The 17794-nt window shown below is 34.2% G+C and overlaps 4 protein-coding genes across 4 annotated transcripts; 3 read left to right on the top strand and 1 right to left on the bottom strand.

The window, feature by feature from the left end:
• Positions 1 to 2290: 2290 nt before the first annotated feature.
• LOTGIDRAFT_99593 (hypothetical protein) lies at positions 2291 to 2488 on the bottom strand (the record flags this gene model as incomplete). Its single annotated transcript, XM_009063929.1, has 1 exon — positions 2291 to 2488. A coding segment is annotated over one exon (198 nt), but the record flags the coding sequence as incomplete, so codon positions are not given.
• A 3644-nt stretch (positions 2489 to 6132) lies between these two features.
• Positions 6133 to 12420, top strand: LOTGIDRAFT_107307 (hypothetical protein; the record flags this gene model as incomplete). The annotated part of the gene is made up of 4 exons (XM_009063928.1): positions 6133 to 6373; positions 8377 to 8984; positions 11609 to 11975; positions 12299 to 12420. The coding sequence occupies 4 exons, from the start codon at positions 6133 to 6135 to the stop codon at positions 12418 to 12420; spliced, it is 1338 nt and encodes a 445-aa protein (XP_009062176.1).
• Positions 12421 to 14252: 1832 nt separating this feature from the next.
• On the top strand, positions 14253 to 14753 carry LOTGIDRAFT_154731 (hypothetical protein; the record flags this gene model as incomplete). The annotated part of the gene is made up of 1 exon (XM_009063927.1): positions 14253 to 14753. The coding sequence occupies one exon, from the start codon at positions 14253 to 14255 to the stop codon at positions 14751 to 14753; it is 501 nt and encodes a 166-aa protein (XP_009062175.1).
• A 329-nt stretch (positions 14754 to 15082) lies between these two features.
• LOTGIDRAFT_154730 (hypothetical protein) lies at positions 15083 to 16823 on the top strand (the record flags this gene model as incomplete). Its single annotated transcript, XM_009063926.1, has 3 exons — positions 15083 to 15504; positions 15713 to 16074; positions 16246 to 16823. 3 exons carry the CDS (start codon positions 15083 to 15085, stop codon positions 16821 to 16823), a joined length of 1362 nt encoding a protein of 453 aa, XP_009062174.1.
• Positions 16824 to 17794: the final 971 nt, after the last annotated feature.

Here is a 17794-nt window from a genome sequence, read left to right as displayed (position 1 = left end):
CAACTCTATATCTTCGTTTGACGATCGCGAAATTAGGTCGTTAAACCGACAATCAGCTGATAATTAAAGTTGTGTTCGCCTCGTGAAAGTATTGATTACTCCGTTTCCACTTAAGAATCTTCATTCATTTGCTTCACAACGGGACCCTAGCCAGATTTGATTATTCGGGGAAGGGGGAAGGGGGAAGGGGGAGGGGGGGTGGGGGGCAAGTAACATATCCAAAGGGAAATGGTGTATAGTAGTCATGGAATTGATCGGATGTTAAACAATATTACTTTTTCTTTTGCAATTAGTTCAGTCGATGGGCAATTATTGTATCCTGTGCTTTGTTATTTGCAGAAACGTTCCCACTCAGTACTAAAACAACCAAATATTGGTTTGGATGTCTCAAATCTTTGATTCCTATGCATGTTGTTCGTGTTAGGTGGACGAGTTGTCGACCTTTGGATACTGTGACCGAGGTATCGATCTGACAACCAGTGGTATTTTACACCGAGGAGTTCCTGTTAATTAACCGAACTTAATTAATCAAATAAACTGATCTATAAATAGTTCTAGATATAACTGTTGTATCATTGTGTATGCTATATAAATTGTATAGGGGGGCAAGTAATATATCCAAAGGGAAATGGTGTATAGTAGTATTTGGTTGCAGTCATGGAATTGATCGGTTGTTAAACAATATTACTTTTTCTTTTGCAATTAGTTCAGTCGATGGGCAATTATTGTATCCTGTGCTTTGTTATTTGCAGAAACGTTCCCACTCAGTACTAAAACAACCAAATATTGGTTTGGATGTCTCAAATCTTTGATTCCTATGCATGTTGTTCGTGTTAAGTGGACGAGTTGTCGACCTTTGGATACTGTGACCGAGGTATCGATCTGACAACCAGTGGTATTTTACACCGAGGAGTTCCTGTTAATTAACCGAACTTAATTAATCAAATAAACTGATCTATAAATAGTTCTAGATATAACTGTTGTATCATTGTGTATGCTATATAAATTGTATAGCAATTTCAGCTAACTTTCGGTTACGTATATTATATCGCTGAGTCGATACATCGCAGAAACTTGTCCTGATATTGTCCCCGATAGTAACAACTTAACAAGAACACACATTATTTTCAAAAAAGTGATTTTGAAATTACATGCTATAGTTTTTATATCTAAATCATTGTAAATTACATAAAATGTTATAGAGTCGAATTTTTAAAAAGGCTATATTATTTCAACAAAGCCTTATAGAAATTGACTTGACCGAAGATGAAACTACCAAATTCCGTCAATCTAGGGAAGCCCATTGGATTGAGACATTGAATACAGCAAGACCTATAGGACTAAATATTCATCATAATGTAGGCATAGCACCCTTTGTTGTCCCGTTTAATACAACCAGCAATCGAGCAAGTAAGATAGTTCATGCCCACTATAAGAGCCTTCAAGAGAAATTCCCCCATGTCTATAAGCAGAAAATGATAGTTGCATATTCAAAAAATAAGTGCTTAAATGATAATATTGTTCATAGTAAACTAAAAACAATCAGTACATAACAGATACTATACTTCTCGCCCAACGGGCGAGTTATTTTTATCAGAATAAGAACAGAAGAAAACCCAATATCAAGACCCTTAATCCTAATTTCTAAATAAAATGTCTGCTCCACCCTAGGCCTGTACATTTGGGAGAATCAAACCCTCCCTTCCCCGAAACCTAAATGAATTCCTTGACCCTGAAAACATATATTTTGACACAAAAATTATGGTGCACTAGGAGCAAAGTTAGTATTCGGAATATCGAGTACGGTGGCCATTTTGAATTTGGTCGATAAAAAAAATTCCCAAGGAAGCCAAAGTGGCACCCGATGGAAATGTGTACAGATGGGCTATCTGAAGCAGAAAAAAAAATGAAACATTTTATGTACTTTGGCCACCAGACTATATGGAGCTAATATTCGATTCACAAAACAATAACCAGTGAACGAAGAGAGTAATTTAGTACATTAACTTACATAACGGTCATTGTCTTGATACAGATTGTCAGAAGAGTTCTGAGAGCAACTGAAAAATACTGCTTCAGCGATTGAAATTGAAAAACTAAATGGAATCTGAACCAAAATGACGTTCATTCTATTATGACGTCATAATGGATATGTATTAACAGACAACAATGAATTTTCATCACAAACAAACAAACACAATCCCACTTGTTACGTTGACATGGTAAAATGTCACATAAACATGTCAGAATGGTACATTGACATGGTAGAATGGTAAATTGACATGGTAGATGGTAGACTGACATGGTAGATTGGTACACTGACTTGGTAGAGCGGTAAATTGACATGGTAGATTGGTACACTGACATGGTAGATTGGTATACTGACTTGGTAGATCGGTACATTGACATGGTAGATTGGTACACTGACATGGTAGATTGGTACACTGACTTGGTAGAGCTGTACATTGACATGGAAGAATATCACAATATAAACATGGTTGTTTTCACTCAGAATTCTTACACACAAAATTACTGTTTCTCAAGAAATTGCAGCACACAGAGAGTCAGTGGCGGCACCAGACTGAGGGTACAACTTGGGGGCAGACCGACTCGATGCGGAGGGGAGGGGGAGGGGGGCAACTGTCGAGGCTGAATTCAAAATGCGGCAACCACGTGGAGGTGTCACAGTCGCAACTGTCGAAAAATTGAATTGATGTGGTGCATTCTGCAACCTATGTTTGGGCAACGTATATAAATATGAAAAGCAAAATTTTCCAAGGGAGCCACAGGCTATTCTAAGGTTAAAACATTTGAAAGTGGGGGTTAGGGGTATTTTCTATTAATGTGATTAAAATGCTGATCTAGATGTTCCGTTTACTCAAAAACAGAAAGTCCTAAAAATAACACGAAACGAAATACAAAGTCCAAATATTCCTTGAATGAGAGTTTCACTTTAAGTACTGTGCCACGCATTGCTAGCATGGTCATGATCGCCCTTCTGGAACATATTATGTTGTCACCCTGCAACAGAGTTTGATAATTCGATGTCCCTTTCGGTTCTTCTTCATGGCTAATATAGTGCAATTGGTATATTTATCTTACCATACTTATAAAAGATCAAGGTTATTATTTAGTGCCAAACTACTGTAGACTTGTACATTGGTAGTGTTCTATATTTACTATACAATTTCAATGAAACTTGGATTGATATCACGTTATTGTGCGAAGGTCATTGTGGTATCCCAAGTAACTCCTCAAAAATGGAGCTGAAAACTGATCGGTACAGTTCTGTGAAGTAAACAAATAAAATTAACCACAGCTTCACGCCACCAATGACCCAATCTCAAAATCTAAAGATACGCGACCTTTACCTTATCTGAACCAAAAGGAAAAAAAATGCCTGCTGTTAAGACCACCAAAACTTTCTGAAACGTTTTCGTAAACCTTTTCCAGTTGGTAAGTTTTTGGTTTGTGTTGGCAAAATAATTTAAAAAAAAATTAAACGCCAATATGTATAGAAACATTCAGGTTTCAACAAAAATTATCGACCCTTTATAAGGTCCAACAGCAAAACTAGTTTAAACTGCTAAATTAGCAATTATTACACCAGGTACTTTCATAAGACCTTTTAAAAAAATTGAGGTTGAACAAATATATATAATTTTATTTTAACATAGTAATAAATAACATATTTTCATACTGCCCCTTTAATCGCCGCAGTCTACTTTCACAAAACGTATTTTCCCTGTTTCTGTGTAGATCTATCACAGTTCTTTTTTAGCTTGCGTCTCTTGGCTAAACATTCATTCTATGACAGCATCTGCATCATTAATAGTAATAGCAATTATACCGTGTTTTTGTATTCATATAGTCTACATACAGTTATACTGTTATATAAGTATCTCAAACCAAGGGGGTTTGTTTTAAGATGCACTGAATGATTTAAGAATGGTTGTTCTACGAAATATTGTTGATGCAACAAGACCATTCTATAGCATCAGATTCCATCTCTTGTCCTGACAAAAATAGGAACCGACGACACTTAAATATAGAAGATTTAAATTGAGAAGATGATAGCCCCTATCACCCAGTCCCTCCTTGTCTACACAGCTTCATAGACAGGTATAGTCTAGACAGAGACTAAGAAGCTGATAGCATCTTAATTCAATTATTAGTAGCATTGTTGTTCTGTTCTTAGTAGCGGTCATATCGACATTTTATGAAGTGTTAACGAGCCTAATGCAAAGTTGTCATGTTGAAAAATTATCCGATACAGATACCTGAAATTTAGCTGTTTTAGGTGATAAAGCAAACATACAGGGGATTTTTAAAAAAAATATCTTAGTTAATCGCTGAAATAAAGCTTATCGCCTGGTTCGATAAACATGATATTGGATATATGGCCCTCTAGATTGAACAATATACGATTGGTACGTGACTATGGATTTATTTATCATTGATCTTTGTGAACAACGAGGGGGCGATTCAATAAATTAACGCGAATAGTCTACATTATTTTTTAAATAATACGAAAGAAATCTATGCAAGCATCTCTCATGTTTTCTTCTGTTCAGCATGAGATTAACCACAACTGGTGAGGTATTCTGGGATACCCAATACCTAGACAAACTGGATATAAAGAAGAATGTTGTGAATTATAGAATGAGCAATGTATGTCGTATAAAAGCAAAATACGGATATATGTTTGATTAAAATTTGACACAAATGGCTATTTGTGCTCGTTACTATTTAGGCAGTTTGTTTAGAGTAAGTACGGTATAGTTTTTTCAATTTAAGGTTATTGATTATAATAAGTACGGTAAAGTTATTAATGGATAGTTCAATCTGATTTTTTAAGTTAAAATCTAGAACAGTAAATGTCGAATGAAGGATAACAACTGAAAGAGTATAAATAATCGCATCGTTATAAAAACTACAGTAATTGATATTCTGAGATAAATTCGTGCTTGTAGAATTATTTATATAGTATGTACGGTATAGTAATGGCTATATCCGGAAGAGTATGTAGAGAAAGGGAAACAGGCTAACTAAATACGGTACAAATCGTGATCTATAATTTGTGTTGAGAGTTATAGAAGATACTTACCATCACACGCACTGGCCATGGTCACAAGAAGAGAACATAATCATTCATAGATCTGTTCTAATTGATAAAAGAAAAAGGGTTAAAAACCATGCTTGTATCATTATTTTTTTTACAGTAAATACGGTACAGTAATTGATTGATATTGATCGAAAAGGTTCCAAATAGCAACAACTCAAACTTACACTGAAATTCCATTAGCAGCCAGTCGGTTGAGTGTGGGCTGTACTATATTCGATATAATGTTACACATGTTTTAGCGTCTAATAATATACTAAGGTTATTGAAGAACATTCGGTGATATGAAATGCTAAGTGTAATTCATGGCTTTGAATATGGAAGATAGGCCTAGGTGACAGGAAATACATGGATTTAGTCTACAAGCAGTCTAGTGGCAGTGAAATTTTTAATATCATGTGATGTATGAAAAGTAGGCTACATGCTAAACAAGGACAGCGTTTCAAAACCGGTTTCAACATTTGTAGTTATATAACCCGTCAAGGTTACATGTATTATGACATTGTCAGTGGATGACAATAATACTCAATATAGTGTTATAGTGTCGAACGTACTTTGCACCTCGTTTAAATAAACTAAACGTTGGTAGATGTTAACATCCTGACCATAGAAGACTGACATATTGCCAATTCACATTCTGTTAACCAGTAGGATAATATTGCGATATAACATGGTGGATTTCAAATGCTATTGAGAGATTTTTTGAGTGTTGACATTGGTCTATAAGACAGATTATGACGGATTTACGTCTTAATACTTTGGACCATATCTTACAGAAAGATGTAATGTTTGGATGATTTAACATAGTGGGTATCTCATCGACGAAATTGTAGTATAAACTCAAAGGAATTGTATAATGATTAACTATACCCACCTGACCAGGGTAATATGACAATGTGGTATTACTGTATGTTACAGAAGTAACTTATCTATAGAAGCAATGACCTAGGTAACAGATTGACCACACCGATTTTATGTAAAGGATATTACATTAATACATTGTGGTCAGAATGGCAGATAATGATGCCCTTAATAAATCAGAACAAAACAACTTAGTGGAAAAGGGCCGACGGAGAGACAGTTATCACGAGTTTTCCCCACCAGATGGAGGTTTCCGGGCATGGATTGTAGCCATCACATCATTCTGTGCTAATGGAACCGTCCATGGTATTGTTAATATATTTGGTATATTGTATGTTAAATTAATAGATAAGTATGCAGGAAATGATCCCAGTATTTCTTTTAAAACATGTAAGTAACTTTGACTATTTTTTCATTATACAATATACTATTCATTCTCCCAACTTATTACTTTCTCCCTACCTTATTACTTTCTCCCTGCCTTATTACTTTCTCCCTACCGTATAATTTTCTGCTTACCATATTACTTTCTACTTACCATATTACTTTCTCCCTACCATATTACTTTCTCCTTACCATATAGCTTTCTCCCCTTACTATATTACTTTCTCTTTACCATATAGCTTTCTCCCTACCTTATTACTTTCTCCCTACCATATTACTTTCTCTTTAGCATTATAACTTTCTCCCTACCATATAACTTTCTCCTTACCATATAACTTTCTCCCTACCATACTACTTTCTCCCTACCATACTACTATCTCTCGACCATATTACTTTCTCCTTACCATAATACTTTCTCCCTGCCATATTACTTTCTCCCTACCATACTACTTTCACCCTATAATATTACTTTCTCTTTCCCATATTACTTTCTCCCTACCATTTTACTTTCTCCCTACCATATTACTTTCTCCCTATCATATTACTTTCTCTTTACCATTTTACTTTCTCCCTACCATATTACTTTCTCCCTACCATATTACTTTCTCCCTACCATATTACTTTCTCCCTACCATTTTACTTTCTCTTTACCATATTACTTTCTCCCTACAATATTACTCTCCTTACCATATAACTTTCTGCTTACCATATTACTTTCTCCATATTACTTATATAGTATTCTCCCCTTACTATATTACTTTCTCTTTACCATATAGCTTTCTCCCTACCTTATTACTTTCTCCTTTCCATATTACTTTCTCTTTACCATATAGCTTTCTCCCTACCATATTACTTTCTCCCTACCATATTACTTTCTCTTTACCATATCACTTTCTCCCTAACATATTACTTTCTTTTTGTCATAATACTTTTTCTTTATAATATCACTTTCTCCCTACCATGATACTTTCTCCCTACCATAATACTTTCTACTTACCATATTAATTTCTCTTTACCATATTACTTTCTCCCTACCATATTACTTTCTCCCTACCATATTACTTTCTCCTTACCATTTTACTTTCTCCCTACCATATTACTTTCTCCCTACCATATTACTTTCTCCCTACCATTTTACTTTCTCCCTACCATATTACTTTCTCCCTACCATTTTACTTTCTCCCTACCATATTACTTTCTCCCTACCATATTACTTTCTCCTTACCATATAACTTTCTGCTTACCATATTACTTTCTCCATATTACTTATATAGTATTCTCCCCTTACTATATTACTTTCTCTTTACCATATAGCTTTCTCCCTACCATATTACTTTCTCCCTACCATATTACTTTCTCTTTACCATATCGCTTTCTCCCCCTACCATATTACTTTCTTTTTGTCATAATACTTTTTCTTTATAATATCACTTTCTCCCTACCATGATACTTTCTCCCTACCATAATACTTTCTCTTTAACATAATACTTTCTCCCTACCATATTACTTTCTCCTTACCATATTACTTTCTACCTACCATATTAACTTTCTGCTTACCATATTACTTCCTCTTTAACATATTACTTTCTACTTACCATATTACTTTCTGCTTACCATATTACTTCCTCCCTACCATATTACTTTCTCCTTACCATATTACTTTCTACTTACCATATTAATTTCTCTTTACCATATTACTTTCTATTTACCATATTACTTTCTACCTACCATATTAACTTTCTGCTTACCATATTACTTCCTCCTTACCATATAACTTTCTCCTTACCATATTACTTTCTGTTTACCATATTACTTTCTCCCTACCATATTACTTTCTCCTTACCATATTACTTTCTGCTTACCATATTAATTTCTCCCTACCATATTGCTTTCTGCTTACATTATTACTTTCTCCTTACCATATTACTTTCTCCTCACCATATTACTTTCTCCCTACCATATTTCATTCTACAGACTAAATTGATGTCACTTTCCATTTATATTTTCAGCATGGATCGGGTCAGTGTCTATTGGTTTATCCTTTCTAATGTGTCTGGTGGCCAGTATCGTCAGTGACAGATTTGGTATCCGAAAGACTGCTTTAATTGGATCACTGCTCGGATTGATAGGACTGGTTTCAAGTGCCTTTGTGGAACAATTAGAGCTTCTTTATTTAACTTATGGCATTATTTTAGGAGTTGGTTCGGCCTTCGCCTATTCCCCTTCATTAGTGATATTGGGGCATTATTTTAAGAAACGCATCGGAATCGTAAACGGCTTCGTGACGTTTGGAAGTTCTGCATTCACCATAGCGCTCTCTCTAGGGGTGCCGTATCTTCTGGAAGCCGCAAATTTAAAATACACATTCCTGTTTTTAGGAGGACTTTACCTATTACTTATACCCTGTGTTTTAACATGGAAACCATTAATTCACAATGAATCTAACCATCCATCCTTCTCTCTATCAACAGAAAGTCTATATGACCGATGTGGTGACTGTTGTTCGTGGACCAGAAAATATCTTAATGTCAGTATATGGAAAAATAAAGGATATGTTATATGGGTTTTATCAGGATCAATATCATTATTTGGATATTTCGTTCCATTTTTTCATTTGGTAAGTTATTTGAAATAGCCAACAAGGAAAGCAAAGTAGCACTATCGCCGTTTTTGGAACATGAAGCTATTTTAACAAATCTCATGCCTTGTTCTAGTGTCATGGAGTTACATTATCCAATCCCACACCATGTTTTAGTAGCATAGAGCTATATTAGCCAATCCCATGCCTTGTTCTTTTATCATAGAGCTATTAATAGTAATCAATCCCATGCCTTTTTCTAGTATCATAGAACTATAGTAATCAATCCCGTGCCTTATTCTAGTATCATATAGCTATAGTAATCAAGCCCATGCTTTGTTTTAGTATCATAGAGCTATAGTAATCAATCCCATGCTTTGTTTTAGTATCATAGAGCTATAGTAATCAATCCCATGCCTTGTTCTAGTATCATAGAGCTGTAGTTACCAATCCCATGCTTTGTTTTAGTATCATAGAGCTGTAGTTACGAATCCCATGCTTTGTTCTAGTATCACGCAGCTATAGTTATCAATCCCATGCCTTGTTCTAGTATCATAGAGCTGTAGTTACGAATCCCATGCTTTGTTCTAGTATCACGCAGCTATATTAATCAATCTCATGCCTTGTTCTAGTATTATAAAGCTATAGTAACCAATCCCAGGCCTTGTTGTAGTATCATAGAGCTATAGTAATCAATCCCATGCCTTGTTCTAGTATCATTGAGCTATAGTTATCAATCTCATGCCTTGTTCTAGTATTAAAAAGCTATAGTAACCAATCCCAAGCCTTGTTCTAGTATCATTGAGCTATATTAACCAATCTCATGCCTTGTTCTAGTATTATAAAGCTATAGTAACCAATCCCAAGCCTTGTTCTAGTATCATAGAGCTATAGTAATCAATCCCATGCCTTGTTGTAGTATCATTGAGCTATAGTAACCAATCCCATGCCTTGTTCTAGTATCACAGAGCTATATTAATCAATCACATGGCTTGTTCTAGTATCATTAAGCTGTATTGATCAATCCCATACCTTGTCCTAGTATCATTGAGCAATATTAATCAATCCCATACCTTGTCCTAGTATCATTGAGCTATAGTAACCAATCCCAGTCCTAGCTCAACACAATAAAATATACATGACGCAGATGCAGCAGTAAAAAACGGAGCCCAGCTAGTAAAATTGAGCTGCATTAATCAATCCCATGCCTTGTTCTAATATCATAGAGCTATATTAATCAATCCCATGCCTTGTTCTAGTATCATTGAGCTGCATTAATCAATCCCATGCCTTATTCTAGTATCATTGAGCTGCATTAATCAATCCCATGCCTTGTTCTAATATCATAGAGCTATATTAATCAATCCCATGCCTTGTTCTAGTATCATTGAGCTGCATTAATCAATCCCATGCCTTGTTCTAATATCATAGAGCTATATTAATCAATCCCATACCTTGTTCTAGTATCATTAAGCTATATTAATCAATCCCATGCTTTGTTCTAGTATCATAGAGCAATATTAATCAATCCCATGCCTTGTTCTAGTATCATTGAGCTGCATTAATCAAGCCCATGCCTTGTTCTAATATCATAGAGCTATATTAATCAATCCCATACCTTGTTCTAGTATCATTAAGCTGTATTAATCAATCCCATGCTTTGTTCTAGTATCATAGAGCTATATTAATCAATCCCATACCTTGTTCTAGTATCATTAAGCTGTATTAATCAATCCCATGCTTTGTTCTAGTATCATAGAGCTATATTAATCAATCCCATGCCTTGTTCTAGTATCATATAGCTATGCTTACCAAACTCATGCCTTGTTCTAATATCATAGAGCTATATTAATCAATCCCATGCCTTGTTCTAATATCATAGAGCTATATTAATCAATCCCATGGCTTCTACTAGTATCTTATAGCTATATTAATCAATCCATGCCTTGTTCTAGTATCATAGAGCTATATTAATCAATCCATGCCTTGTTCTAGTATCATAGAGCTATATTAATCAATCCATGCCTTGTTCTAGTATCATAGAGCAATATTACTCAATCCCATGCCTTGTTCTAGTATCATAGAGCTATATTAATCAATCCCATGCCTTGTTATAGTATCATAGAGCAATATTACTCAATCCCATGCCTTGTTCTAGTATCATATAGCTATGCTTACCAAACTCATGCCTTGTTATAGTATCATAGAGCTATATTAATCAATCCCATGCCTTGTTCTAGTATCATAGAGCAATATTACTCAATCCCATGCCTTGTTATAGTATCATATAGCTATGCTTACCAAACTCATGCCTTGTTATAGTATCATAGAGCTATATTAATCAATCCCTTCTTCTACTAGTATCTTAGAGCTATATTAATCAATCCATGCCTTGTTCTAATATCATAGAGCTATATTAATCAATCCATGCCTTGTTCTAGTATCATAGAGCAATATTATTCAATTCCATACCTTGTTCTAGTATCATACAGCTATAGTAATAAATGCCATGCATCTAAATATATTAGGGAATACATTATAGCCTTACTTACTTAATAAATATAAGATTTGTGTGCACAAGCAAAGAGCGCTTATTTAGTCTATTTAACGACCTCAATTACAGCATTCATGTCTTCATTATCCCATTGGTTCTGTTTTTTCAGGTCAGGCACACCGAGGATATATTTTCAGAATCCGATGGTAGTTATTTAATCTTATGTATAGGAATAACGTCCGGAGTGAGTCGGATTATAAGTGGCAAATTAGCCGACTTAGCGTGTGTGAATCGGGTTCGGATGCAACAATCAGCGCTGGTGACAATTGGAATAACTACGTTGTGTATACCATTTGCTGTAAATTTCTACGGGTTAATAGTAATGTGCTTGGTTTTTGGAATATGCGATGGATTGTTCATCTGTTTAGTTGGACCAATTGCCTTTGATTTAGTTGGACCTACTGGTGCTTCACAAGCTATAGGATTTTTATTAGGAATATTTTCTATACCTTTATCAGTTGGTCCTCCTATAGCAGGTAATGTATAATCTAATTGTGCCAATGACAAGTGGCCAGTGGGGCTTCTACGCCCGGCTTTGCACCCCCCTCTCCCAGTATCAAATAAAAAGGTTTTCTGGCCCCTTCTTGACCCCCCCATTAATGGTTATTGATCGAACCGAACTAGACAAGATACTCCATATTAACCACGTCTCGGTACATTTTTATAAGAAAACTCAGATATCTTAAAATGAAGGTCATAAAATTCATGGTAGCTAGCCATGTCGGCGAAAGTGGGTTAGAGCCACACGAAAAATATTTTTCTCAACTTGAACCAATCATGTTTTATGTATCCATTTCAGGTCTACTGTACGATTATTTAGGAAATTATAAAATAGCTTTCCATGTGGCTGGTATTCCACCTATTATAGGGGCATTATGTATGTTTTTAATTCCTGCCAAAAAACAGGTAGATTGGTGTTAATCGCCCTCCAAATACCACACCGTAGAATCATTAAAGAAAAAGATAAATCAGAACCACAAACGAGTCCGCATGCTTCACTGACATGGCATGATTTATGCAATATAAAATAATGTTCCTGAACATTTCGCTGACTGAACGCAATCTGTTACGATTGACTGTATGTCACCACACGTTCAAAGAATAATACATTTTCATTTAAAAAATTCTTTTACAATATTGTTGCAGAGTTGACACATTTGGTGGCGAATTGACAAAAGCGAGCAATCTATTTAAGTGGCAACATATCCTACATAATGATGAAGCTGGTGTTTCTAGCTGTTAAGTCCTATTCGAAACTAAGTGATTTAACTAATCTAACTTCCTTTACAGAATTATCCCGCTGTACTCGAAACTCAGGAATTTGCAGCTGTTTCTCTTCACAATATACTTCAAGATGCTTCAGGTTTGTAAATTAAATTTTGAAAACATTTTACTCTTCATTCGCTGATCGTCCAATCTTTAAACTCTCTCTCAATACCACAATCAAATATATTTTCATGATTAGTTCACACACTTTTCTCGAGGTGAATCCAAGGAATATATTGGGGTATTTTGGAATAATTGTTATCTCCTCTATCGTTTAGAGAAATACAACGATGTCTGGCATCACATTACCATTATCTCTAAACCCGAATTGGTTAAAAGCTAAATTTATTGTGTCCAAGCAAAGGTATATATTTTCCCATGATGTATTAAATTTCCTTATTTCAGACTCAGCTCATAAAAACATATCTAATGGAGGACCAGCTGAAACTGAATTGATTATTATTAAAGATGGTGGACAGATGGAAGATTATGTTCCAGATACAAACGTCGTGAATCAACCCAACCATCAAACCACATATCAAAGTAAAAATAGACAAGCGTTACCACTTGAAGATAGTGATAATAAAAACAATGATATGTATTTTGATGTCTTTTTCTTTGGCCTAGGTTTCGCCAGTGCTCGTGAGTTTGAAGATTGTGCGAGGTTTAGGAAAAGCATAGGGAATCCGGGGAACAGATTTCTAAAGCTAAAAATGGATTCCTTGTTTACTTACTGACTAAAATGGCCCATGATAATTTTGCTACATTTTCGTATTGATATTATAAGCCAAACCATGTTTAAAGACATAATATTGAAACTTTGAAGTGTGAGACCGATACAGTATATAATATAACATGCAGTGTATGTTTGTTTATGTGTCTTTTCAACTAAAATCATACTAATGACTAACTAATTTTCACATAATTAATAGACTTATCTATTGCTCTGTGACCTAGACCAGTGCTTTCATTGAGACTCGTTTCAATACACCCTAACACCGGACAATCATTATTAAAAATTAAAATGTATATGTATTATATATAATATGCATAAATGAAAATAAGAGAACCCATTAGTAGTACTAGACCTTTCAATATGGTCGCACGGGAATTCCCCATTCCATTTCATTTCATGGGGAAAGTGCGACCATATTGGAAGGTCCCAAAAAAGACCTAAACACCCTACATTTCATAAATTCTTACACTAAAAAACACCTAAACACCCTACATTTCATAAATTCTTACACCTAAACTCCCTACATTTCATATATTCTTACACCAAAAACACCTTCAATCAATTCCTACATTCCATCAAAAAAAGCATATTAAAAATACCCTTATATAAAATAACATCCTTGTTTCGCTTAACATCCGGTTTTTTAATAGCCTCGTTTTAGATAATGTTATTTTTAGTCTAGAAACTTCTAGAAGGGAGATAACTCTTTTTTTGGAAACACAATTTTCTACTCAATTTTTTAACCTTAAAAATGGCAAATAAAATACTAGATCCAATCTTTAGATTATACGATCCAATTCGTTATTCATTTAACAAGAAAAAAGAGGATTATATTATCATCTCACCAACTGTTGGTTCTAAATCCCAGTTGAATGATGGTGGTAGAATTACCTTCGAAATAAATTCATTATCGAATTGGTTGCTTCTTTCCGATGCTTATTTCAGATGCGATTTCAAAATAAAAGATGGAACTCCCAATGAAACTCGTGTACCACAATCTAATACAACGTTAGAAAACAATTTCTTTCCATCTTTATTTAGCGAGATGGTTTTGGAAGCTGGTTCAAATCCGATAGAAACAATTAAACACCCTGGGGAATTCGACACAATGTTGAAAACAGTTTTATATCCTAAAGATTTCGATTCAGTCTCAGGTTGGATACCCGATGTTGGTGATGGGAGTGTTTTAAAAGAACCGATAAGAAATGTTCCAAATGATGCTGATTTAGCATTTAGAGTGAGAACACAATAGAAAGAGTAGGACGAGCAGCTAATCATGGATTCGAAAAACGAGTACTTCAGTATAACAATATTGTTGAGAATAATAGGTTGGGTAATTACATAAATTGGAAATTATATCCTTTATTCGGTCTGTTGGAACACAGAAAGGTTTCCATAGGGTTACCATATAAGATAAGATATTCTTTGGAGAGAATGCTTCAAATGCAAAATTAGAAATAACGAATCTCCAACTTTTCATACCCGTAATAACACCCTCAATTGAAGTAGACACAAGAATATTCAACTCATTAACTAAAGATATTGAAATAGCTTTTTCTTCATCGTAATACGGTAGGTAGCATGACTTTAACTGGAGAATCCACCACATGGCCAATCACTAACACTATTAAACCAGCAAGATATTTAATGGTTGGTTTCAAGAACTTACCAGATTCTCAAACGAATAACAATAATCTCTTCAGAGTGGCAATGAACCAAACTCAAGATCCTTTAATCCATAAAGTTCAAGTAAGATTAAACAACGATAATTATCCTAACCAACCTTTAACAATTAATCCAACCACAAAGGATTATAATGAATTGTATAGAAACTATAAAAATATGTGTGAATTATTTGGAAATCCACCTCAGTTTGAATATGTAGATTTTGCACTTAATCATCCAATCTTCTGTTTTGATCTATCAGCTCACCAAGAAGATCTTTTCAAAACAGGAGTGAACATAAATATTCATATTGAAAAAACACAAGGAGATGTGACCGGGTATTGTTTACTACTCGAACATTTAATTAAAATATCAGATAGAAGAATGATAAGAATTGAGTAAAAAATACCCCCTTAAAAATGAAACCAGAAACTTTAGTTATGAAAATAAAACAAGCTATTGAAACAGCTTCCCCAAATGTAATAACTTTTAATGGTAAAAAAATCAACATAACAAAACTTATTGATAAATACAAATATTGTCAAGAGCCAGAGACGATATAGACTTAGAAAGAATTGACGCGAACGCAAAAGAAGGTGGATTTTTACCTTTCCTACTACCTTTAATATTTGATGGTATTGCAGCGGCGGGTGCAGCAACTGGTAGAATATCTGCCGCAGTCAAAGCTGCCAACGCAAAGAAAGCAGCTGATGCTAAAGCCGCTGAAGAACGCAGACATAATTTAATAATGGAAAAGGAAGCCAAAGGTTCAGGAGTGGGAGATATGATAGGCACTATAAAAGAATTTGGAAAAAGATTTGGGGAAGAAACCAAGAAAATTGTTAAACAAGGATTAAATAAATTAGTAGATAGTATTGACACAGGAGAAGTCAAAGTCAAACATAAGGGTAATGGAATATTTAAAAAAAATATACACACTGGAGAAGGATTATTTCTTTCAAAGTATAAAGGAGAAGGAGCGATTTTTGGAATAAAATAAAATAATAAAAAATGGGCAAAAAATTTAATCATTCAGAAATATTTCCTAATAACCCAATGCTCATGTGTATATGCGGTAGTTCCGGTTCTGGGAAAACTCATCTCACTTTTAACATGTGGACAACATTTATCGTATTATCAATATCCTCAAAGCTTTAGAATATTTACCAAACAAAGATGTTCAAGACAAGAAGAAGTGGAAATAAAAGATATCATAGATAACTACATTGAAGCAAAGAATCCAACGGATATTAAAGTCTTTCTTACGAAAAATGTTAATGATCTAGACTTGTCTAATATTGATAGCAATCGAAAGAACTTAATATTATTTGACGACTGCGTAGCGCAAAGACATCAAGCTGTTCAACAAGAATTGTTCACGAAAGGAAGACATCACAAATGTCACTGCATATACCAATCCAAATCTTTTTACGGGATGGATTCTATGTTCATTAGAAAAAATGCAAATTGTTTTTTATTATTTGAATTAAACGATAAAGATTTATCTCAAATCATTCAATCGATTAATCACGGAATGGACAGAGATGCATTTAAAAAGGTTTGTAAAACTAAATGGAAAAACCCAGGTGATCATGGATATATATTCGTTAATACTAGAAAACCTGCAGGTGAAAGAGTAATGACAGATATATATTAATTTTATTTTTTTTAAAATGAGTAGTGATTGGAATAGTATTATAAACAGAAATAGACAATATATCAAAGCTAAGAATAAAATAAAGACCCAAGTTGAAAATAATAAATTACAACAACTTTGATTAACAGAAAATCTAGAAACTCTATTTCAACCAATATTAAAATCTCAAGAGGATATTAGAAAGAAATTAGCTTTAGAATATAGATCTCCTATAGAACCTCATAAAGATCACCCAGAACCAATTCAATATGGCGGTATTATAATTAGGACATTAGATGATATTAATAGTCTTTTTTCAAACCCTAAAGCAGATTTACCAAAGAGTATTACACCAATCATTGATGATGAGGGGTTATTGTTTAATGGATTTAGAATAAAATTTAGGGCAAATTCCCCTTTATTCAAAATCGATACAAAAGACTTAATATTTTCATTAACAAACGGATTAATAGATTTAATGAATGGCGGGTATATTGGCATTGCCAATTACAAGGATTTACTAGCATACTCAAAATTTCTACATGCAATAAGAAAGTCGGGACCCGAAACAAAAAGATCGAAAGAAGTTGAAAAAATACATAAAAAAAAGTTATTCCTGATGAATATGAAGATGATGAATATGAAGATGAGGTATCAAATGATTATGCAGAAGATTATCCAATCATACAAGAAATAGACGAATTCGATGATATGGTGGCATCTGGAAAGGTATAACGTTTTTATCCGACAACAACAAGGAACTACTTAATAGATTACGAGTAATATTAGCGGCAATGAAGGAAGGTCATCAATCACACAGACAATATAATGAAGTGAATTGTATACTAAAAAGACTCCTAGAGAAAGGTATTATAGATAAAAATGATTATAAAAGCGTGATCAAAAATGTCAAATAAAGAACAACTATTCGTTATCACCTCAAATAAATCAGACATTAAATTGTCTCTAGATTATGAGTACGAACTCGATCG

Source organism: Lottia gigantea (genome assembly GCF_000327385.1).
Source record: "Lottia gigantea unplaced genomic scaffold LOTGIsca_6, whole genome shotgun sequence".
NCBI classification, from domain to species: Eukaryota; Metazoa; Mollusca; class Gastropoda; family Lottiidae; genus Lottia; species Lottia gigantea.
The sequence above is the reverse complement of the archived record's forward strand: the minus strand, read 5'-3'. Positions and strand labels throughout refer to the sequence as shown.